Source organism: Solenopsis invicta, chromosome 10 (assembly GCF_016802725.1).
Source record: "Solenopsis invicta isolate M01_SB chromosome 10, UNIL_Sinv_3.0, whole genome shotgun sequence".
Lineage (NCBI taxonomy): Eukaryota > Metazoa > Arthropoda > Insecta > Hymenoptera > Formicidae > Solenopsis > Solenopsis invicta.
The window spans coordinates 1,867,822-1,890,927 of NC_052673.1; the positions used below are offsets into that span (position 1 = coordinate 1,867,822).

The 23,106-nt window shown below is 39.1% G+C and overlaps 1 protein-coding gene across 1 annotated transcript; it reads right to left on the minus strand.

Moving 5' to 3' along the window:
- Nucleotides 1–3,136: 3,136 nt before the first annotated feature.
- On the minus strand, nt 3,137–3,958 carry LOC105203515. The gene has a single exon (XM_011172317.1). The coding sequence runs from the start codon at nt 3,956–3,958 to the stop codon at nt 3,137–3,139; it is 822 nt and encodes a 273-aa protein (XP_011170619.1).
- Between the last annotated feature and the right edge of the window lie 19,148 nt (nt 3,959–23,106).

Here is a 23,106-nt window from a genome sequence, read left to right on the forward strand (position 1 = left end):
CGCCGAAAAAATTATACACCGTCACGGATGTCCCGATCAAATTATTTCCGACAACGGAACGCAATTAAAATCAGTACAGCTGGCCGAACTCTTGCGCGCCTTTCAAATCGAGCATCGCACCACACCGGTAAGAGCACCTCACTGTAATCCTGTCGAACGAACAAATAAAACCATTAAAACTATGATTTCACAATTCGTGGGGAAAAATCATAGACGTTGGGATGAATATTTACTACCCTTACAATTCGCATATAATACTGCAAGGCACGAAACCACGGGTTATACCCCGGCCTATTTAAATCACGGCCGCGAATTGGCTTTTCCGCATCCGCAGGATCGCCGATATGCCGAAAACACGACACCGCATATTACGCGCCGTCGTTTAGAAGAAGCATTCGAGGTAGTCCGCATCAATCAAGCCCGAGCTTTTCAAAAGCAAGAAACGCACTACAATCTCCGCCGAAGAAATTGGAGACCGCAAATCGGCGACAAAGTTTGGAAACGTGAGTACCCGCTATCAAATAAAGCCGCCGGATTCAATGCAAAACTTGCCCCGCGATACATTGGACCGTTAGAAGTAAGACGCATTATTTCCCCGGTAATTGTGGATTTGCGAGACACGCGAGGACGCTGGCACCGACATGTGCATATCCAAGACTTAAAAACCGCTCCGGAAGAAAGCAAAATTTCAATTTGTAATTTTATAAGTAAAACCGTGCCCCCGGCTTGCGACGCCCCTGTATCACATTTCCAGAAAAATTCACGCCCCCACGTTGCCACATCTAGACGGGCGCAATTCGAAAATTACCCGAAAACCATTGCGAAAGCGCACCAGCCTAATAAGGTCAAGTACCGCACACACAAGCACAGTCGCTTGCGAAAGCTCGAAGAGGCAACACGTCTTTGTAAAATCACCATGGCCGAAACCAAGGAAGAAATTTTTCAACGACTGTTCGGCAACATTTCCGATCTCTCGGACGAAGAACCAGCTACTAAATTGTCGACCTCCGTACCATCGCAAAATGTACCTCGCGTCGGAACAATAATTCAAAGAGGCGACCGGGAGAATGCGGTAAAGAAAACGATCTTTCTCACGGACCTACCGAAATTACCGAAAAAACACCGACGTTCTCAACTAAATGTAAGCTCAAAAAAATGCTTAAATCTCCGGAAGACGGACATACGTACGGCTAGCGATACCGCTAAATCACCACCGCAAGCAGATCCCATCGTCGCCGCCATTGAAGAAACTAGTGGTGACAATAAAAATCCGAAGACAATGGAGGCGCAAATACCGTGGCGAGCGCCAGAACCATTGAATATTTGCGAACAAACGCCGGAGCCTTGGGACATTCGGGAAATTAATGTGATACCACCCCCGCCACCACCGGTAAAAATCACTTTACCAAACGGCCGCGTAGTGGACATACCATACTACGCCGTACATAAAAGTCGCAAATATAAATTGCGACTCATGGGCGACCGATGGATTATGAGATTCAATCACCGAGGCCAATTGACGATGTGCCGAAAATCAAATTAAAATCTCCGCGCCACCAGCCTGAGGAGGGGAATGATGTAACGATAGCATCGTTACACAGGTAAATCATATCTCTTTCTCGCTCGCACGCCGGATTATAACGTATCGTTCCGTCTCTTTTACTCGCACACCCGATCACGTGACGTCAGTACTATCCGTCTCGCTCACTCGCACGCGCGGCCACGTGACGTCGGTTCCGTCTTCCATCTCGCTCGCTCTTGCGCCCGGTCGCGTGACGTCACACGTAGCATCGCGCGGGCACGTGCGCGTAGGTACACGCCGAAAAGTGGGGTAAACACGTGGTTCCGACTGCGTGGGCGGCTGGAGGGTATAAATACGGAGCCACACCAGGAAGGAACAACCAGTCGGTTCCAAATCACCGGTACCGACACTCCGGGAATACTCGGAGCTCCTTGGCTGGGTGTTCTCGGCTTCCTTATACCGGGTGTACTCGGTTTCCTGAAAACCCCTGACACCGGGCGTTCTCGGCTTCCTGACATAGGCCGGCTACGGCCTTCCTGACACCGGGCGTTCTCGGTTACCCGCACTCCTGTGCCGGGCGTTCTCGGCTTCCTGACACAGGCCGTTTACGGTCTCCTGATACCGGGCGTGCTCGGTTATTCCGTACCGCACTTCTACGCCGGGTACTCTCGGCTTCCTGATACCGGGCTTACTCGGATACCCGTTTCTTTGCCTGTTACCTGTCCTTTAATTTCGATTCTTAATTTTGTTTTCTTTTCAGAGCAGATTTAGAATATTTTCACTCGGTCGGCGACGACGCGATTACCCGGAGTTACAACTTCCTCGCCGGATTTTTCCTTGGATATCCTCCGTCCCGAGCGTTCCGTCCGAATAAGCGCCCTCCTAACAAAGCGAGCGTATCGTGACCCCTTCCTCAGGCGAGCGATAGCTATTAAGTTGCGTTACTTGTAATATTTTCCGAGCGTTAGTTTGTAAGATCCGCGTCTCAATCTACGCCGCGAGCGCTTAATTTAGTTTAAGTTTTCTATGTGTTCTCTATGCGAGTACGTTACAATTAGTTTTAGGTTCTTTCCGTGTGTGATCAAACGTTCCGGGGAACACGAGTTCCGAAGGTGTTAACTTCCTCTCTTCCTAATAAATTTTATTTTATTATTTTGTATCACGGAGTGTGAGGAGAAATTGATTTAAATAAATATTTTGTTAATTTTCTTTCAAATCGGAGTTCCTTCTTTTCTCGACCCTGGCACCGGCGAGCTAATCCGTGACCGCGAGAAAAGTCGAAGCGTTACAAGTATAGTTCACCGTTTAAAACATAAAGCCCTGTAACTGCGGATGCTCCTTTCGATATACCTTTTGAAGAGATAATGTACATATTATAGCTGGATTCTTTCGTATAAGCTGCTATTTGGCATATTTCATTATTTGTAGATAATCCAGTTGTTTCTAAGTCAAACATTACAACTTTATACGTACTGATATCTTAGGGTTCATTTTTAGTGAGAATTGTATTAGGGATTAATTCTGAAATTGAATCTAAGTTCATGCTACTTTAATAAGTGAATCCTTTTTTTCTACTATCAGCAGTATTTTTTGTAGAACGATTTTTTTTAAACTCTAGCCTTTCTTTTTATAAGCTACTTGTTTAGAACGTAGAGCTCTTTTCTCCCGTTTCATATCTTTTTGATGTCGAAATTTGATAGTTTCCTGAGTGGATGTCAACTGAAGCTTGTCAAAAACATTTTCCATATATTTATGACCAAGATTCTTTTGGCATACTGCAGCTGCAACTCTAAAATTTAAAGATTCAGAACTTGCATAATATCTGGATTTGATACACTTCTGTGCTATGATATTATTCATAGACTCATTTGCTTGAGTTGATCCACACGGGGCTATCTTATCGACATTATTAACATATCGGGAAATAATTTTGATCAATGAAAGACGTAGTTGAGGATCCTCTAGCGGCTTTTCATTAGGCAAATGTTTGTGAACATATTTTCCTTCTGCATCTGTTTTACACCAATCTCCGCAAGTTGTGTGCTCACCAAAAGCATGAGATATTATACTCAGAAGAGTTTGCTTTACTGCTTCACTATTCCCTTTGTTTTGTTTTATAGCATGTGAAAAACAATGAGAAAAGTATTCTATTAAGTTTCGTGAAAGTTTCATCCCATATAAAGCGCTAGTAAATGATTTTACAGTATGATTATAATCCGACAATTTTTCTATTTCATACGAAGCCGATCTACGCACAGCAGCTGGAGTACTGGAATCATTTTCAGAAATTAACGTTTTTATTTTAACATTTTTCTCTTTGAGCAAAGTATTATGAACTATCAATTCAACAGCCATATCAGGTTCCATAGCTTTCGCTGTTCCTGTAAAATTTTTTCTGCAGTCGTGATCGCTTTTCTTGTTACCTAATTTACACATCCTACAATCCTCACTCCTAACAGCATATGACAGTACTTTTCCAGAGTAGTGTCCTATAAGAGTACCATGACCCAATAAACTGTTATAAGCATGACCAGTTCCTCGCTTCTGTCATCCACAATCATAGCCAGTTTTTATGTCAGTTATATCGGTTGATGTCTGTAATTATTAACATTATTAATTTTTGATTTGTTGTCACGATGAGTTTAAATTGTTTTTGAAAAATTTTGAAATAAACTGCAAGTAAAACTCTAACTGGATGATACTTGCCTCGTTTACATTTTGTGTCGCAAAAATTATTAGTATACTTGAATTATCGATCACATTCAATTCGCTATTTTCTGTATCACTGTTTGATCTCGAAATAGTACTTTCACTCTTCTCATTTCGCTCATGTTCATTATGCATTTGCATCCGTAGCCGTCATTCTAAACAAGTATAATATCTTTCATACAAATAAGTCTACAGAATAGTAAAAAAAATAGTGGAAAGAGCTTTGGATTAGATTTTTATTTGACATAATAAATTGTTACAGATTTTGAATTAAATCATGAATTATATTTATTTATTACAAGAATATATAATCATGTGTCATATAATCTATTCTTACTAGTATTAAATTATTAGTAACTTAATAGTCACTCGTACTTTACATAATGTCGTATAATTGTTAACGCACTTCAAACAATTATAATTTAAATTGTAACAAAACGCCCCTCCACCTCGCGCGCACGGCCACTCCGCTCCGTCCACCCGAGCAATACACCGGCAGAACGCCACGTGCGCGCACCGAGCTAACCTGCCGTCGCGATCACGCGGCAGCACGCGCGCCGCCCGTGGCGTTCGACAACGCTCCCACTCCGGGCCAGCCGACCGAACGCACGGATTGGTCCGCCCAACCGTGCGTTCGGATATATAAGCCGGCAGTGGGAACGCCGAGACAGATCTTCCCGGTTCGCCGAACCCGACAGGTCGAGTATCCTCGACCGCACTCCCACTCCCAAGAGGACGAGCATACTCGCCTCATCCTGACTCCCCTCGACGAGTATCCTCGTCGTTCCGACTAGCCGAGTATCCTCGGCTCATCCCATCGTACCGAATACCGTACACAGCCAATCACGGCGAGCATCCTCGCCGTGCTCCGTAGCCGAGTATCCTCGGCGAATCACCGCCCACGACGAGCATCCTCGTCGAGTCCGCCGGCTGGGTATCCCTAGCCAATCCGTCCTCTCCCTTAGGGAAGAATCTCGTGTAACCTAAAGCCTCGTCAGGGCATCCGCGTCCTGGCGAGAACTTCGCCTCGTTTTGCACGAGGCGGCTCGGGCGAGACGCGGAATCGTCACCGTCGCTCCGATCCCGCGTTCCGCGGCTCCCCGATCTCCCCGGACACCGAGTCCGTTTCAAACCACGCGATTTAATTTAAGTTAGAGTTATTTTTGTATTCTTATAATTTCGTAGTTCTAGTACTCCAGCTCTTATTATGTCTCCGTTTAAGTTAGAATTATCTTTTGTCACTTTACCGGCTCATCCGTACCCTCGCAGTTATTAATTCTTGTTTCGTACTTCAGTCTTGGCTCTCGCCTAGCGCGCCCGTTAGCCCCCGCGTCACCGCGCGCTTATCATTACCATCGCTCGAAATTCCGACCGCTTGGAAGAAATTGGTCGCCGCGACCACCGCGAGCCAATCGCGGCCCCGCTAAGGCTGGGTCCACTTGTCGCGAGGCGTTAAACACAATCGGCGAATGAGGCTACTTGTAAATACTATATTCAAATAAAGATCTCATATGTTTGTCAACTAAACACCGAGTGCGATTATTATACCGAACCCGACCAATCCGGCGAGCTTATCCGCAACCGTATCTTGACACCTACCCGAACCGCACGAAAACCACCAGCGTGACAAAATAATTATTAAAAAGTACGGTTATACGTTCGCACATACTGATAATAGACTTATAGATTTTTACGTATAATCATTACGATTATTCTTTGTATACATCAAAATAATACGAAAAGTAACATTATTTCATAACTCTACATATATAATTTAACAAGAAAAAAAATCAAGATATTTTATGTACAATTAAATTGATTAATTATTTCAGATCAACCGATGACCATGTAAAAAAGTTCATTTATACAAAATTATATTTATAATTATATTTACAATTAACAGTATTTGAATTTATATTCTATGATTCTCACAAAATATCATGATTTCTTTGTATGTACATTTGCTAAAATATATTTATAATTAAATGGTATTTAATAAATATATGTTAAGTATAAAAAGTGATGCACGTTACTCACTTCTCATTTTCTACGGTTAATTTCTTTTCCAATTCAATACTTTCCAAGCACGATTCTTTAGCCACAGTTTCAATAACTTTACCAACATATCTTTTGTGCCTTTTCAGAAGAGCTGGCGTTAAAGTTCCTACATCAAATGCCGTTGTTATTGCATTCATGTGGGTTTCTCCAATCCCGCCATCCAGAATTGCTGTAATATTTATGAAACAATAATTAAATATATGGTGAAATCAATACCTAACCTTTATATTCACAGTTTAATCACAAACATACCGAAGGCAGCTCTCGTATTCATTTTAAACCTGTTCTTGCTATCGCTCTTTCTTTTGCTTGTAATAATCTTACATAGTATTTTGCATTGTGGGCATGGAATTATCAATATACTGGCAAGTCCTTGTCGGGACTCATGTATTATATCTTTTAAAGACACAGGTACATTGCATACTTTGCACGATAGCTGATCTGCTAACAGTGTTAGATCTACAATTCTGTTTCTCGATACTTGAAATTCTTTTAAATGTCCTTTCTAAAACAAGTCATAACAATAGAACCATAATATACAAAATATCATTACATTAAGCTGCAATTTTGTGTTAGGTACGAAATCCCGAATTTCAAAATACGGAATGCGTCATAAAACACCGACATGTGGGATTTCGTACATAACCCACAATTTTGTTAATAAACTTACCTCCTTCAACGCTCTTTCTTTCCTTGCTTTTAAGATATTTTCGCTTCTAACTAACACTTTCTTTTTAACAAATTGATCTCTACGCTTACCACTGGTCATTCTTATAGCATGTCTTTCTTTATTTGATGAAGGCATCTCGCCATTTCAGTGTAAACATGCTACATTTGCAAGTTAGCATGGATTTGTCAACACACGTTCTGCTGTCGCGAGACCACGTGCAAGCGCTTCAGTGGTTACTACTCTGTTTAATCAAGTCTTGAATTTTTTTACTTAATAAATAATATTAAATTTTTTATACTTAAAATTACTCAATTTAACAGTCATCTTAAATAAAATTATGATTTTACGAATAAGATTTATGAGTGTTAAAAGCAGTTTTTTTTCACTTTTTCGTAGTCCTAATTTGACTTCTGAATACCGATAGAATCTCCTTAATACCGCTGCAGCAATCGCCGGGAGACACTACCTCACGCCAAGTGCGCTTGGTGGAGGTATGGAGCACCGTACCCCCTTATGCGAAGTAGCGTCGGACTTGGGAGACTGAAAGGATCGCCCTGCGTCAAGTGTCTTTACGGGGCCCAAGTTTTACTTGAGCCCGTTGCGGCGAGTTAGGAAGCGGAGTCGGAATCGTTATCGGGGGCGGTTGAGAGCCAAGTGCCTTGGCAGAGACCGCAGCGCTCGATCTCTTTCTCAACCCGGGGAGCTTCTGCTTGGCGGACCGGCCAAAAGCGGACAAGGTTCTCTGCGTCCGGCGAACGTCGCCTTATATACACGAGAATCGAGGTGAGGAAATGTGCGACGTGTTGCGGCGGAACGGTCCGGCCGCAGCATTCCCGCAACTCGATCTCGGGTGTCTCCTTTCGGGCCACGCGCGTAGAGCGTGGCTGTGGACGGCGACGGAACGAGAGCGCGTGCGCGCGGAGATGTGAAGCGCGCGGAAGCGCTTGCTTGCTCGCTCGGTCTTAAATTTTCTTATTAGGCACTATGCGCCGATAATTGTCGTCCGGCAGTTGTTTGGCCGGACGACTCCAATGGTTAGACGGTCCGGGGGGGGGGGGGAGGTACGTTGGAAGGCGGTTTGTTACAAACGTTTGAATACCTTTTAAAATTTATTGTTTTTTCGGACTTCAAAAAAAATAAGAATAAATAAAATGCATAAGTTCTTTGACATTTTTTGGCATCTGCAGCAGAGCTGACTATCAAATAAGCCGAATGACAAATGCATCCCAATACAAATATGTTAGGGTTATCTTTTAGTAGATATGTCATAAAAGATTCATGTTTGCCAAGCATTACATTTGCATTATCGCTGCAGTAACCTGCAATTTTGGACGTATCCAAATTATGACTTTTTAAACATTGAACAAAAAGTTTATGCATACTTTTAGTTGTAGCTTCATCACCTATTTTTATAATATCCAACAAGTGAATCATATTAACAGTCATCTTTGAAATATTTGACCAAGTTACACATATATTTATCGTTACTAACATCGGTGCTCTCGTCAATCAAAATAGAAAAGAACGATTGCTGCAAATCATCATCAATACATCTCTTAATGTTTTCCAAAAAAACATTTTTTATTAAATATGTACATTTACTGCGTTTAACTTGTATTTCAGGAGATAATCGACTATCATTAAAAATATCTTGTGACAAAGCAATTATTTGTTCCATTAGGCAAAAACTTATATTATGCTCAGCAGCTAACACAGCATATCTTAATTCAGCCTCTCTACACGACTGAATATTTTTTTCTACTGTAAAACTATTTAAAGAAACATTCGATATTGATTTTTTTACGTTTTTTAAATGCGTAGCAGTAGTTGCTTCTGTAATTCACTTTTTCCAGCAGTTATGATTTTATTACAGGCTTTATACATTGTTTTGTATTTGTTTTGAAGTTTTTTCTTATTTGATTTTGGACCTTCGTCGTTTGCTTTTGTATTTTTTTCTTGTTTCTTTTATCATGATCTTCAATAAACTTTGATTTCTCGGAATCGTCAGTAGGAATATCACTGTCTTCGCCTGTATCATCATCAGTAATATCGCTTTTGGTGGTAAAATTTAATTCATTTTCAGACACCATGAACAATCCTGAGGGGACGGAAGATGCTGGAACGTATCCCGGGAAAACGGAAGATGCTGGAACGTACCCCAGGGCGACGGAAGATACTGGAATGTATCCCGGGGAGATGGATGCTGGTACATATAGTGCGGGAACGTATCCCGGTGGCACAGCAGGCGCAGGTTGAGCAGTCACCGTGGGCTGAGCGGCCACCGCAGGCTGATCGGTCACTGCGAGCGGATTGACCTCCGCAGCAGGAGGAGGATGAAAAGGGGGCCGAGGCCCATTTAAATTTTTATCTCCTCTGCTTCTGCATGAAACAGTGCACTTCCATTTTTATTTTCTGCAAATAAAAAAATTTAATCAGATGTGTGTGTGTGTGTGTGTGTGCGTGTGTGCGTGCATGCGTGCGCGCATATATACATACCAGTGTTACCGTTGAGGCGCCAAGTGCAACTATCAAGTGCAGAAGAAACTGCACCCGTTGATAGAAAGAGAATGCTGCGAGTGCTGTTTCTTCTGCACTCGGTTGTTGCAAATTAGCGCCTCAACGGCAACACTGATACATACATACATACATACATACAAACATACATACACATAATTGAAACATGCCAGCATTCATATTTATTGCCGTTCCTATTCTTCATTTAATTGCTGTTTTGAAAACAACAATAAAGTTGTAACGCTGGTACTTTCTCGGTGCGATTACGGGATTGTGTTCAGGATCGGTTGCTCGGATGTGCTCGCCGGATGTTCGGGTTCGTATAAATCATAACGCCGTGGTTTGGTGGTGAAAACAAAACAGCTTAAATGTATTTGGAAACGTTGGTTTCATAAAACAAAAATAATAATAATGTCCCGATATCTTTATCGGACAGGATGGAAATAAACGAGTAGTATTACGGCACCGGAGTGCTTGGATACGCAATAGTAACCCGCGCGAAAATAAAAGAACGGACAAAATATCTTCGCGGCGTACTTAATATCTAAACACAAAGAAACGGACAAATTCGAGTAACTGGAGAAACGGACGGACCCATGTTATGCGCTATGCGCTCGGAGGTAGCAATCGGAGTTGCTCAGTTATATAATAATCGGTCCCGCGCAAAAATAAAATAACGGACCAAATATAATTCGCGGCGTAACTTAATACAAAAGAACGGACTCGGATAATTAAAGAAACAGACGGACTGGCTTTATGCGCTAGGCGTTCAGAGGTAATGATCGGAGTCGCCGTGAAGCGGCTAACGTAACATGCAGTTAAACGGGCCGTGATTGGACCGCGCAACGGACGGTCTCGATCGTGGAATCGGCGGCGCGCGGTGCAACGGACGGTTCCGCGATGCGCGAGAGTGGTCGACGTTACCCAGATAACCAAGCTAGATTCAGCACATCGGGCAAATTAATGCATTTCATGTATTGTTGTGAATTTGCAGGTAATTTGTTGGCTATAGCATTTAATGTAAAACTGAGTCAGCAACAGGAGAGCAAAAACACAACATCAGTTAATGAAATGTTAAGAGCAAATGTTTATTAATAATAACATATCATGTTGATAGCAAACTGTCGGTTCGTCATGAGCTTGCATTCGTATATGTCATAATGACAGCAATATGTCAACAAAATGATGGCACGTATGATATTAAAAGAAGTTTACAAGAAATAGAATATTTGGTGAATATTGTTAAAGATTCTAAATTGCAGCTTATTATCGACAATTTGGTGACATGACAATATTCGGTCCCGCTGTGTGCAAAACCCCACACAAGACGCGAACAAGCAAGTGCTGGCGTCATCGCTAGGCAGCCACGCCGCGGGGAATTTCTTGTGAATCAAGTGCGGCCACAGGCGTTATATGTAGGCGCCACCGCGACCGACTCCTCAATTCATATCATGATTCATACTTCAGTGAGCCTTTAGGAGCTACATGTTGTAACATCGAGACGAAAACTCGCTCTTATTTTTTTAAAACATGACGTGTGTATGAAACACTGTTCCACATAAAATTTTATATTTTTGGTATAGAAATCCCAATCGATTCCGGATTACATTTTTTTAAATCGATTTTAATTGCACATCTTCGGCAGGAAAGTATCTTGATATTATATTAATATTCCTCTGAAAGAATTTTGCAAATATTGTAGCAGATATATACAAATTTCTTGCAAGAATTTGACTGCAGAATCTTTCAGAAGAATTGAGTATAATGAGGAAGCAGATCGTCTGGTTGGCAGAATCTTTCAAGAATCTGCTGCAAGATTTACTGCAGTCTTGCAGAAAATTACTACCCGGGTAGTAATCAAATTGCCGACAACAAAGCTTCACGTGTAGATATCACATATGATGATGACTTGCTGACATTTTGATATCAAACACATCAGTTGAATGCAGTGCACGCATGATAACAATTTGCTGGCAATTTGCTGAATTTAAAGGGTGCATTCGGGGAGACGCTTTTAGCGCTACTCAGCGCTACAATCTGTTCGCGGAGCTACTTCATAGTGCTACCAAACGCTGTCATGACGTCACTGATGGTAGTGTGTGACGTCATAACTTCGCGCTACAAACGCTATTCCTTCCGAGGTAGTGTATCGGTAGCAATAGCGTTTGCAAGCTCTGTGAACAGTGCGAATAGTGCAATAGTAAAGCGAAATAATCAGGTAGAGATCAGGCCAGAAAAAGTGAAGAAGAAGAGATTACTATAGAATTTACAGAGATACAGATATTTGACCCAGAATTACAAGAAGTATATAACTTAAAATTAAGCCACGATGATGCCGTAAAAGCAGAAAACGGTAAGTTGAAGGTTATGTTCAATATTTTTATTATAATTGAAAAAATTTAGTTATACTTATTTATTTTATATCCTCTTATACGGTGCATAGATTAAATTATACAATAACCGTATAACGGGTTTATGTTATGTAAATTTTTGTAATTTTTTTACATGAAAAATATTTATTGATAATTGTAAGAAAGGAAAAGGTGACTAAAATTTAACTCAAACTTTTAGTTTTTTTTAATCACTATTTTATTTACTTGTAATATGTACTTAATCTTGTAATAATTTTTATATTCTTCTTTGTGTGGGAGAGTTGTGAGTTACTGTGTGAGTTACTGTGATAATTCTTTTACTTTGAATGTCTTTTCTATTTCTCCTTTTTCTTCTTTCTTAAATCTATTTCTTTTTGTCATTTTCTTTAATGTTATTACTTGCATGTAGATATGGCTTTTGCTTCAGCACTGTTAAATTATGCACGTCAAAATATTTCGACTGGGTGAGTGTTTAATAAAAATTTTAACAGTTTTCATGTATGGCAATGAAGTATTTTATTTTCATTTAATACGCATATTAAGCGAACACCCACATAGAAATTGACCTCCAGTGGATGTCCATCGCCCTTCCATATCTCCATGGGACGTCTATCTCCATGGTGGAAGTCAGATGGACGTCTATTAGAAGTCCATGAAACCTCCATAGCTCCATGGGATTTTACTTCCATCATGGAAGTTAGATGGACGTCCATTAGAAATCCATGAAACCTCCATAGCTCCATGGAATTTTACTTCCATCATGGAAGTCAAATAGATCTCCATTAGACATTCATCCAACCTCTATAGCTCCATGGGATTTTATTTTCATCATAGCAGTCAGATGGACATCCATTAGAAGTTCATGAAACCTCCATAGCTCCATGAGATTTTACTTCCATCATGGAAGTTAGATAGACGTCCATTAGAAGTCTATAAAACCTCCATAGCTCCATGGGATTTTACTTCCATTATGGAAGTCAGATAGATCTCCATTAGACATCCATTCAACCTCCATAGCTCCATGGGATTTTACTTCCATCATGGAAGTCAGATAGATCTCCATTAGACATCCATCCAACCTCCATAGCTCCATGGGATTTTACTTCTATCATGGAAGTCAGATAGATCTCCATTAGACATCCATCCAACCTCCATAGCTCCATTTTATTTCCATCATAGAAGTCAGATGGACGTCCATTAGAAGTCCATTAAACCTCTATAGCTTCATAGGATTTTACTTCCATCATGGAAGTCAGATGGACGTCCATTAGAAGTCCATAAAATTTCTATAGCTTCATGAAATTTTACTTTTATCATAGAAGTCAGATAGATTCCGTAAAGCATATAATGCGCATGACGTTATCCTTGTTGATCATTAGAAGTTAAACAAGGATAAAATGTTATATTACATATATCATGCGCTCTCTGTACGGAATTTGATCATTATCTCTTTATTAAAACAATTATGCAACTAATTTGTTTATAACAATTATAACAACTATGACAATTAAAAAAGCGTCATATATGTTTTTTTAGTAATTTTTCTCGGTGAATCGATTGGCGCAATCAGTTCTCCTCTACAGTCAGTTTTGACAATTTGTTTATAACAACTAATTGCAAGATTAACTTTGGCAACGGGCTTTTTACGTCATTAATGTTTTTTCATGCTTTGATACTATTTCTAATTGTTGTTTTTTGACTGATTTGGCCATGGGCAGAAACAAGTTTTAATTATTTATATAATTTATATTAAAAATATCTAAGGCTAAATAAACAAAAGGTTAATAAGAGTGTTCGCGCGATACCCAAGACGCCAGTTTTTTCTTGTTCAAATCAGCTTTACTTCAAATATAACTTTTTATTAATAATCTCACAAGTGTACGTTTAGCTCAGTGTTAAGATACTAGGTTATCGTTCCGAAGATCTTAGGTTCGAATCCCGCCGGCGCCGATGCGTTTCAAAAATTTATAAAATAGTACGTAATTGTAATTAGTAAATTAAAATGTTATATGTGAAACAGTGAATACAGATTAAGCTATAAAAATAATAAAATTTGTTTAAAAAAAAATTTTTTTTACCGTCCATTAGATGTCCACTGAAGGTCCGAACTTCCACGGTACACGTCCATTAATAATCTAAGTAACATCTGCTGAGACTCCATAAAGCCTCTACTAATAATCCACGTGACATCGGTTTGTCATCCACTAAGGCTCTATGAACCCTTTATTAATGATCCACGTAACGTCTAATGGACATCCGTTGTTAACGTCTAATGGACGTCCAATGGACGTGCGCAATGCGGAACTGTGGATGTCTAGTGGCCGTCCATTGGATGTTCATGGGACGTCCACTGGAAGGTCCGTACTTCCACGGCAAACGTCCATTAGACGTCCATTGGAGGTTTTAGTTCTATGTGGGCAATGTAATACATTAACTTCACTTTTATTGTAAAGTTTTTTCTTTTCTAGTAACTCCAAAAGTGCTGACATTGCCCAAAAATGATATAGCATGCTGCTCTTCAGCTGAAAATGAAAATCTTGGTTTGTAATTTTATCATTTTTTCTTTACAACATAATGTTTTACATATTCAAACAAGTAATTTTTGCAGCTGTTACAATGGATATTTCAGCTATGGATAGTTCAGCAGCTATAAATATTGAAGAGGAGGATAATTCAAATAATAATACGGAAGAAGAATTAGGAGAAGGTAAACTTTGAATTTTTTTTTTAAATTATAAAGTCTTATTATATCCATACAAATGATACAAGAATTCAATAAAAAATGTGTAGCCAATCAATTTACAGTTTTTATACAAATTTATTATTTTATTACGTTATTCCTATCGAGAGATTGAACAAGTTCTAGTATCATGAAACATAATGCAGTATCTACAATGGCAGTAAGTTGTAAGGTCGTAAGGAAATCAACCAATTATAGTTAAGCTTTAATAAGAAAACTTAACTGTAATTAGTCGATTTGCTTACGACCTTATAACTTACTGTTATTGTGGACGCTGCATCAGACTTAATATTTTATGAATGTAGCACAACATATGATAAGATTTTTATTTATAGGTTTTAGATGGTCTCATGAAGGAATATTGCTCTTAATTGAAGAATATAGACAACGAGAGCAAGAAATGAAATCAGGAAAAATTACCCAAAAAAAGGTATAAGAACAAATTGCTCAAGAATTAAATAATAAGGGTTACAAGGTTACAGGAAGGCAATGTACAACAAGAGTTAACACAATGAAGAGGACATACAAATCTATAAAGGACCATAATAACAAATCGGGCAATGACAAAAGATCTTGGAAATATTTTGAAGTAAGTATATAATATACACTACTATAAAAACAGAGAATATTTTATATTTTGCTAAAAATTAATTTATTTTCAAAGTCCACTCAATAAAAAAATCATCGAATTTTTTTCCTTTTTTCCTAAAATACAGAAGAATAAAGAAATTTTGAAAAACGATTGATAGTGCGTTATAGTTGAAACTTTACATTTAAATGCTTTATTAATTAATTTATGATTTGATAGCAATAATTTTTCTTCAAGTTACAGAGGTTTGAAAATAACTTAATTATTATCACATAACAAATATTTACTATGTTCTTTAATAATATTATTTAATATAAGACGTAAAATATGTATACAGTAATACATTATAATTATTTATTTTCATACAAGTTTATAATATTAATTTTATAAATTGTTTATAAAATTAAATCTTGTATCGAGCAAAGATTAAAAAGGATAATATCTGGAACACCTATGATTGATCCGCGCACACAATTTCTGTTGGCATTATGGAGACTAGCTACTCCAGATTCTTTTAAGTAATAGAGTTATTGTTAAAAAACTTTTAATATATTTAATGATTTAAGTTTTAAAATCTGTAGCTTTTTATTTCTTTATGCTTAGGTCAATTTGTGAACGATTTAATGTTGGAAGAAGTACTGCTTTATATATAACAAGGAGAGTGGTAAAGGCACTCAATGAGCTTGCGCCTGTTGTTATTAAGTGGCCTACAGGTGACCGATTAAACGAAGTGTGGGCAGGATTTGAAAATGCAAGTGGATTTTCTAAAATTATTGGAGCTATAGATGGAACACATATTAACATTCCAGCCCCAAAAAACAATCCTGAATGTTATATAAATCGCAAAGGTCACCATTCCATCCACTTCAGATGTCGGCGGAGTTGGTCCCCGAGACCATCCGGGGACGTACGGAACGGATGAGTCGGATTGGCCGCGCGACGAGTATGCCCGTCGCACTGCTAAGCGGATTGGATTGGCCGCGCGACGAGAATGCCCGTCGCGCGTCTGAGCGGATCGGATTGGCCGAGCATACCCGGCCTCGGGAACGACGAGTATACCCATCGCGTTGGCGGCTGGGATATGGGTACTCGAGGAGGACCTCGAGGATTCCCGAGCTAGGAGGCGCCGAGTATGCTCGGCGCTGGACAGGATCCGGTCAGATCGGATGGTCGCGGTGATCTCTCTCTTCGGCTGTCCACTGCCAGCTTATATTCCGCTCCGCGCGGCTGGACGCACCAATCAGCTCGCGCAGTCGAGCCGGCCGGAATGGGAACGCTTGCCAAACGCGGCGCGTGGCGTGCCGGTCGCGCTTGGTATAACGTGGTCGCGCTATCGTAAGCCGAGCGTACTCATCAGGGTGGGCCGAGTCTTATGGACGAATTTGGTATAGTATTTTGGCGCCATCTAAAGATCCCAAAAATTGGAACTACGTAACCAAAATTACAATATGGCCGCTATGTTTCTCGCAGGCATAGGGCATCAGGACTAACCGTAACCTGACTACGACGTTCTCTGAATGCTCTGAGTGTCTCTGAGTACATTTTATTAATCTTACAAGGGGAGGACCAGGTGAGAAACCCTGGGATTTTGATCCCAATTTTTTTAGTTATTCTGAAGACGAAAAAAATGTTTACGTCTCCCGGCGTTTCATTGAATAGGCCTTAGTTTCGAAATAATAAATTTGTGAAAATTGGCCATTCTGCGGCGCGTCATATGAGCCTTCCCGGTAATTGTTCTCGCAACCAGTGCAGTCGGCTCCGTGCGTTAGGTGCTTGCTTCACAATCGTAAGATCCGGGTTTGCTCCCGGATGTGTGCAATATTATTCTTTTTTTCTTTTTTTTTTTTTTAATAAATGTATTTATTTATCTTGATGATATTAATATAATATGCAAATTTCTAAAATAGAAAATTTAATTTAATATCATTTTCTAAACTTTAATATAAATTTAATTTGAAGGGAATTTAAATTCAAGTAATATTTGAAATAATAAGTAGGTAATAATAATAATAATATGTAAGTAAAATCTGCAATACTTAAATAATTAACTTTTGTAATAAAAGTATTTACATTTACATTCACAATCAGATGTTTGTTTATTATTCTTCTTTTACAATTAATTATTTTAAAAACTAGAATTTTAAAATACTGTTAATATTATTTCCAATAAAATTTTACAATTTGAAAATTTAGATTCGTTACCTTTATATGTTATTCATTTCAAATAACTTATATATTATTAGGAGTACAAATTGAAAACCGCCGTTTTTTGTCAAAATTTGAGGATTGATTGTTGAAAAATGGTTACATACTTATTCTTGAAAGTATTGTCCATCGCTGGCCACTACTTTCTCCCACCTTTCGGGCAGCATACGAATCCCGCGTCAAAAAAACTGCTCGTCTTTTGCGGCGATCCACGAATCGACCCAGTTTTTGGCCTCTTCGTAATAATGGAAGTGCTGCTCAGCCAGGCCATGCGCCATTGATCGGAACAAGTGGTAATCTGAAGGGGCGATGTCAGGAGAATACGGCGGATGAGGTAAGACGTCCCATTTCAATGTTTCCAGATAGGTTTTAATGACCTGAGCAACATGTGGCCGAGCGTTGTCGTGCAGCAACATCACTTTTTCGTGTCTTTGCTCGTATTGTGGCCGTTTTTCCTGCAATGCTCGGCTCAAACGCATTAATTGTGTTCGATAGCGAGCTCCTATGATGGTTTCACCCGGTTGCAACAGCTCATAATAAATCACGCCGAGCTGGTCCCACCAAATACACAGCATGAGCTTCGAGCCATGGATGTTTGGCTTGGCCGTCGATGTTGATGCATGGCCGCGGTAGCCCCACGATTTTTTTCGCTTTGGATTATCATAATGGATCCACTTTTCATCGCCGCTTTCAATACGATGCAGAAAACCCTTCCGTTTTTGCCGTTGGAGCAGCTGTTCGCACGGGAAAAAACGCCGTTCGACGTCTCTCGGCTTTAATTCGTATGGCACCCAGTGTCCATGCTTTTGGATCATTCTCATGGTTTTCAATCGATGTGAAATAGCTTGTTGAGTCACGCCCAATGAATCTGCAAGCTCCTGTTGCGTTTGAGATGAATCTTCATTCAGTAATGTTTCTAATTGTGTGTCTTCAAACTTTTTCACCTGTCCGGGACGCTCCTTGTCTTCTACGCCGAAATCACCACTTTTGAAGCGTTGGAACCATTCTCGACACGTTCTTTCACTAATGGAAGCCTCACCATAAGTTTTTACAATCATTCGACGCTCCTCAGCCGCAGATTTTTTCGAATTGAAGGCAAAAAGCAAAACTTCCCGCAAATGACGCTTATTGCTCACAAATTTCGACATTTTCGATCACAAAAAAATATATAACGCCGATAAAAATTCACAACTGCAATGATAAGGAATTGTTGCCAGATGCCCAACCTTACATTTAAAATTTTTGATCTAACGTTTGGCGCCAGCATTTACCGCTGGCGCCATCTACTGGAAAACGGCGGTTTTCAATTTGTACTCCTAATATTATTATTATTACCTATTTATTATTTCAAATATGATTACTTGAATTCAAATTCTCTTCAAATTAAATTTAAATTGAAGTTTAGAAAATGATATTAAATTAAATTTTCTATTTTAGAAATTTGCATACTATATTAATATCATCAAGATAAATAAATACATTTATTAAAAAAAAAAAAAAAAAATATTGCACACATCCGGGAGCGAAACCGGATCTTACGATTGTGAAGCACGCACCTAACGCATGGAGCCGACTGCACTGGTTGCGAGATCAGTTATCGGGAAGGTTCATACGTCGCGCCGCAGAATGGCCAATTTTCACAAATTTATTATTTCGAAACTAAGGCCTATTCAATGAAACGCCGGGAGACGTAAACTTTTTTTTGTCTCCAGAATAACTAAAAAAAATTAGGATCAAAATCCCAAGGTCTCTCACCTGGTCCTCCCTTTGTTAATCTAGATCTTAATCTTAATCTGTCCAGGAGATTGAGGAATACCCACAGAAATTTCGAAGAAAAAGTGAGCTTTTTCTCTATTCTGCATCTAATTAACACGTTTATTTAGAAAAAATTTGTCGTATGACATGTACAATAGCACCCTTATATACGTTAGAAAAAAAATTATAGTATCAGCCATTTAATATTTAAAAATGATTTTAAATTCCGTTGAAGACGTACAATCAGTATAGCATTTTTTAATAATAATCAACAATAAAATTAAAAATACAGAAAACGCAATTAATCATGACATATAAACACGCATAACGGCGGTTAAATTCCATTGGTTGGGAAAACAGGACAATTTAAAATGACTAAGACGTGTTGTGTTCCAAATTGTAAATCCGGCAAACAAGCGCCGCGTCACAAATTTCCAAAAGATCCAATGAAGTGCCATCAATGGATACAAAGCCTAAAATTGGATTTTTTGGAAAATGTGTATGCACAAGATTTGAATAAATACAAGGTTTGTCATAAACATTTTTGCGAGGAACATTATAAATGTTCTTTACACTATCGTGTATTAAAGGATTCGGCAATTCCTGATCTTTATCCGGAAAGTAATATTGAAAGTAATGCTGTTCATGGAATAAATCTTGATGATCAACAACAATTGCAAAATATTTTTGAAGAAAATGAAATCTCGCAATCTAATACATCCCCTATAGAAAAACAAGTGCAGCATCACACAGAATTACTTAAAAAAGTAACGGAAGATGTTGAAAAAGTAACGGAAGTGCAACATCAAAGTCAACAATTGCAAAATGAATTATATACCTTTACAAATGAACATGAAAACCGAATACAAAAGCTAGAAGAACAACTAAGGACACCTAAAAGAAATATTTTCTGAAGAAGACCTAACTTGCAGGAAATAACTCGCAAAAAAAATCTGAGTCCCATTGCAAGAACATTCTATGACAAGACTGTATTGTTGAAACGAAAAAATCTATTATACGTCTAAAACGTCTTATTATTAATTGCCAAAATAAACGGAAAAATAAAAAAATTGACAACTTATTAATATAAAATTAATGTTCAAATGTACAACGGCAGTTTACTAGTATGCTACAAAGAAACAGTAATATACCTCCGAAGGTACATATTTTAAAAAGAAAAGAACTTATTGATTTTATTGCAAGTTTTGATATACAGTCATGTGTGTGCAAAAGTATTAAGCATCTTATTTATTTCTTAATTTTCAAGTGATATACCTTATAAATCTTAAATTATTTTACATTGTGATAGGCTGGCAAAAATAAAGCTGTATATACTTTTAAGTAGTTATAAATATTGACTACCTAAAAATATATAGTTTTATTTTTGCCTGCCTCTATCACAATTTAAAATAATTAGAAATTTATAAGGTGCCTAATACTTTCGTCACTTATATAAGACGTCTTATTTTAATAATAATGTAAAATTAGGTAGCATATTATTTACATAGGAAAACCGGCAATATTTAGCTAAAAAAAAACTATTTTTCAGAAAGAAAAACAGAAATTTTTCTGTTTCTTCTAGCGACTTGAATAAAACGGTCTTTTAAAACTATTAATTTCTGCCAGTAACAATATGGCTCATGAGTCCGATTATTATTTATACATTCTATTCTATTTGATTTCATAAATACTTAATTTGCAGAACTACAATGTTTTGTGCATTTCATAATTTTTGTTATAAAAAGTTGTTTTATTGTTTTGCGATGCTTTTATAGGCAAGAAGATATATAATTACAGAGAAAATGTTTTGCATTGGTATACCAGGTGTATGCATAAGTTTTTTCCAGTTTCACTAAAAGATGGCGCCAGCGAAAAGTACGCAGCGTATTAATTTGACATATATGTCATTTTGTTCGTCTGACATAGAACTACAAACACACACAAGTTGAGTCCGCCAAAAACTAGCGTCTTTGTTTTATTGTTCAGTGATCATGTCGAGTTTTGTGCCTGAAAAACAATATTTGCGGCACGCATTGCTTTTTTTATTTTATCAAAAGAAAAAGGCTGTTGAAAGTCATCGTTTGCTGGTAGAAACATATGGTGAACACGCTCCATCGATTAGAACATGTGAGACATGGTTTCGACAATTTAAAAGTGGTGATTTCAATGTGAAAGACAGTGAGCGCTCTGGTAGACCACAAAAATGCGAAGATGAGTAATTGCAGGAATTATTGGATGATGACCCAACTCAAACTCAACGGCAATTAGCAGAAGCATTACATGTATCATAAAAAACAATTAGCAGATGTTTACGAGCAATGGGAAAGATCAATAAACTCGGTAAATGGGTCCCACACAATTTGAATAAACGTCAAATGGAAAATCGCGAAGTCACTTGTGAAATGCTGCTTCAACGCCACGAAAGGAAATCATTTTTGTATCAAATTGTGAGGGGTGACAAAAAATGGATTTATTTTAAAAACCCAAAGCGGAAAAAATCGTGGCTTTCACCTGGCGAAACCGGTCCATCAACACCAAATCGCTTCGGCAAGAAGACTATGCTCTGTGTCTGGTGGGACCAGAGCGGTATTGTGTATTATGAACTCTTGAAGCCCGGCGAAACCGTTAATACACAACGCTATCGCCAACAAATGATTAATTTAAATCACCCATTAATCAAAAGACGACCGGAATGGGCCACAAGACATGGCAAAGTGATTTTGTTACACGACAATGCGCCGTCTCACACAGCAAAACCAGTGAAAGACACCTTAAAATCTCTTGGATGGGACATCCTTCCGCACCCGCCGTACTCCCCAGACCTGGCGCCATCTGACTATCACCTCTTCGCATCAATAGGGCATGCGCTCGCAGAACAGCACTTCAGCAATTTCGAGGAAGTTGGAAAATGGCTCGACAAATGGTTTGCCGCAAAAGACAAGCAGTTTTTCTGGCATGGTATTCATAAATTACCTGAAAGGTGGACAAAATGTGTAGAAGCCGATGGCCAACATTTTGAATAAAAAAAAAATTAATCCCTTGAAAATTACGTGTTTTTTTTATCAAAAAACCGGAAAAAACTTATGCATACACCTAGTATATAAAAGATCTCCCTCCTGTTACAAATATCTTTACAATCACTTGCCCTGTCCAGCAATAAGTACGTTAAAATCGGAATTAAGCAGTATACCATTAAAAGCTGGATGTACCCGGATCGTGATAAAGTTTTTAAAATATACTTGTAAAAATATTCAAGACAAAAGCGAAAAATACGTAGCGTTTTTATGATTTCCGTTTTCGGAGCAAGTGGGGATAGAAGCGTGCAAGTATCGGTGTGCATTATAGAAGGCAGAGAGTGAGCGGAGTGAGGGAGTTGGAGAAGTGAGGTGGGCGAAGAGGTAGTGCGAGTGGAGTAGAGTGGTGGAGTGAACGGGGTACGAACGGGGTGAGTGATTGAGAGAGAGAGAGAGAGAGAGAGCGAGAGAAAATCTGAGTGAGAGTGAGAGGTTAGGAAGAGAGGTAAGCGCGAGGGTGGTGAAGAGAGGTCGGAGGCAAGAGGGGAGAAGGAGAAGAGCGCAAACGCACAGGCGCGGAATAGGAAAGAGTGTAGAGTGGCGCGCGCTACGCTGCGGCGGAAAGAGAAAGGCGAGTATGCAACAGCAGAGTGTGCGAGGCGACATTGAGAGGAGACTCGGAGCGAAAACGTAGGAAAGGGACAAGAAGAAGGAAAGGTAAAGTAGGGAGATGGAGAAAGAGGGAACAGGGGCAGGGAGGAGCGGAAGGGGAGGGAGGGGGGAAGGGAACGTACGGGGAGTGTAGGTGTACTGGATTTGTGGAAAAGGAAGAGGGAATTGGTGGAGGAGAGAGGGGGAAGAGGAGATAAGTCAAACAGGAAGGGAGGAAGAGCTGGAGTTGTTCAGCAAAAGTAAAAAGACGCCGAGATCACCGTGTAAGGAGGGAGAGGGGTTAATG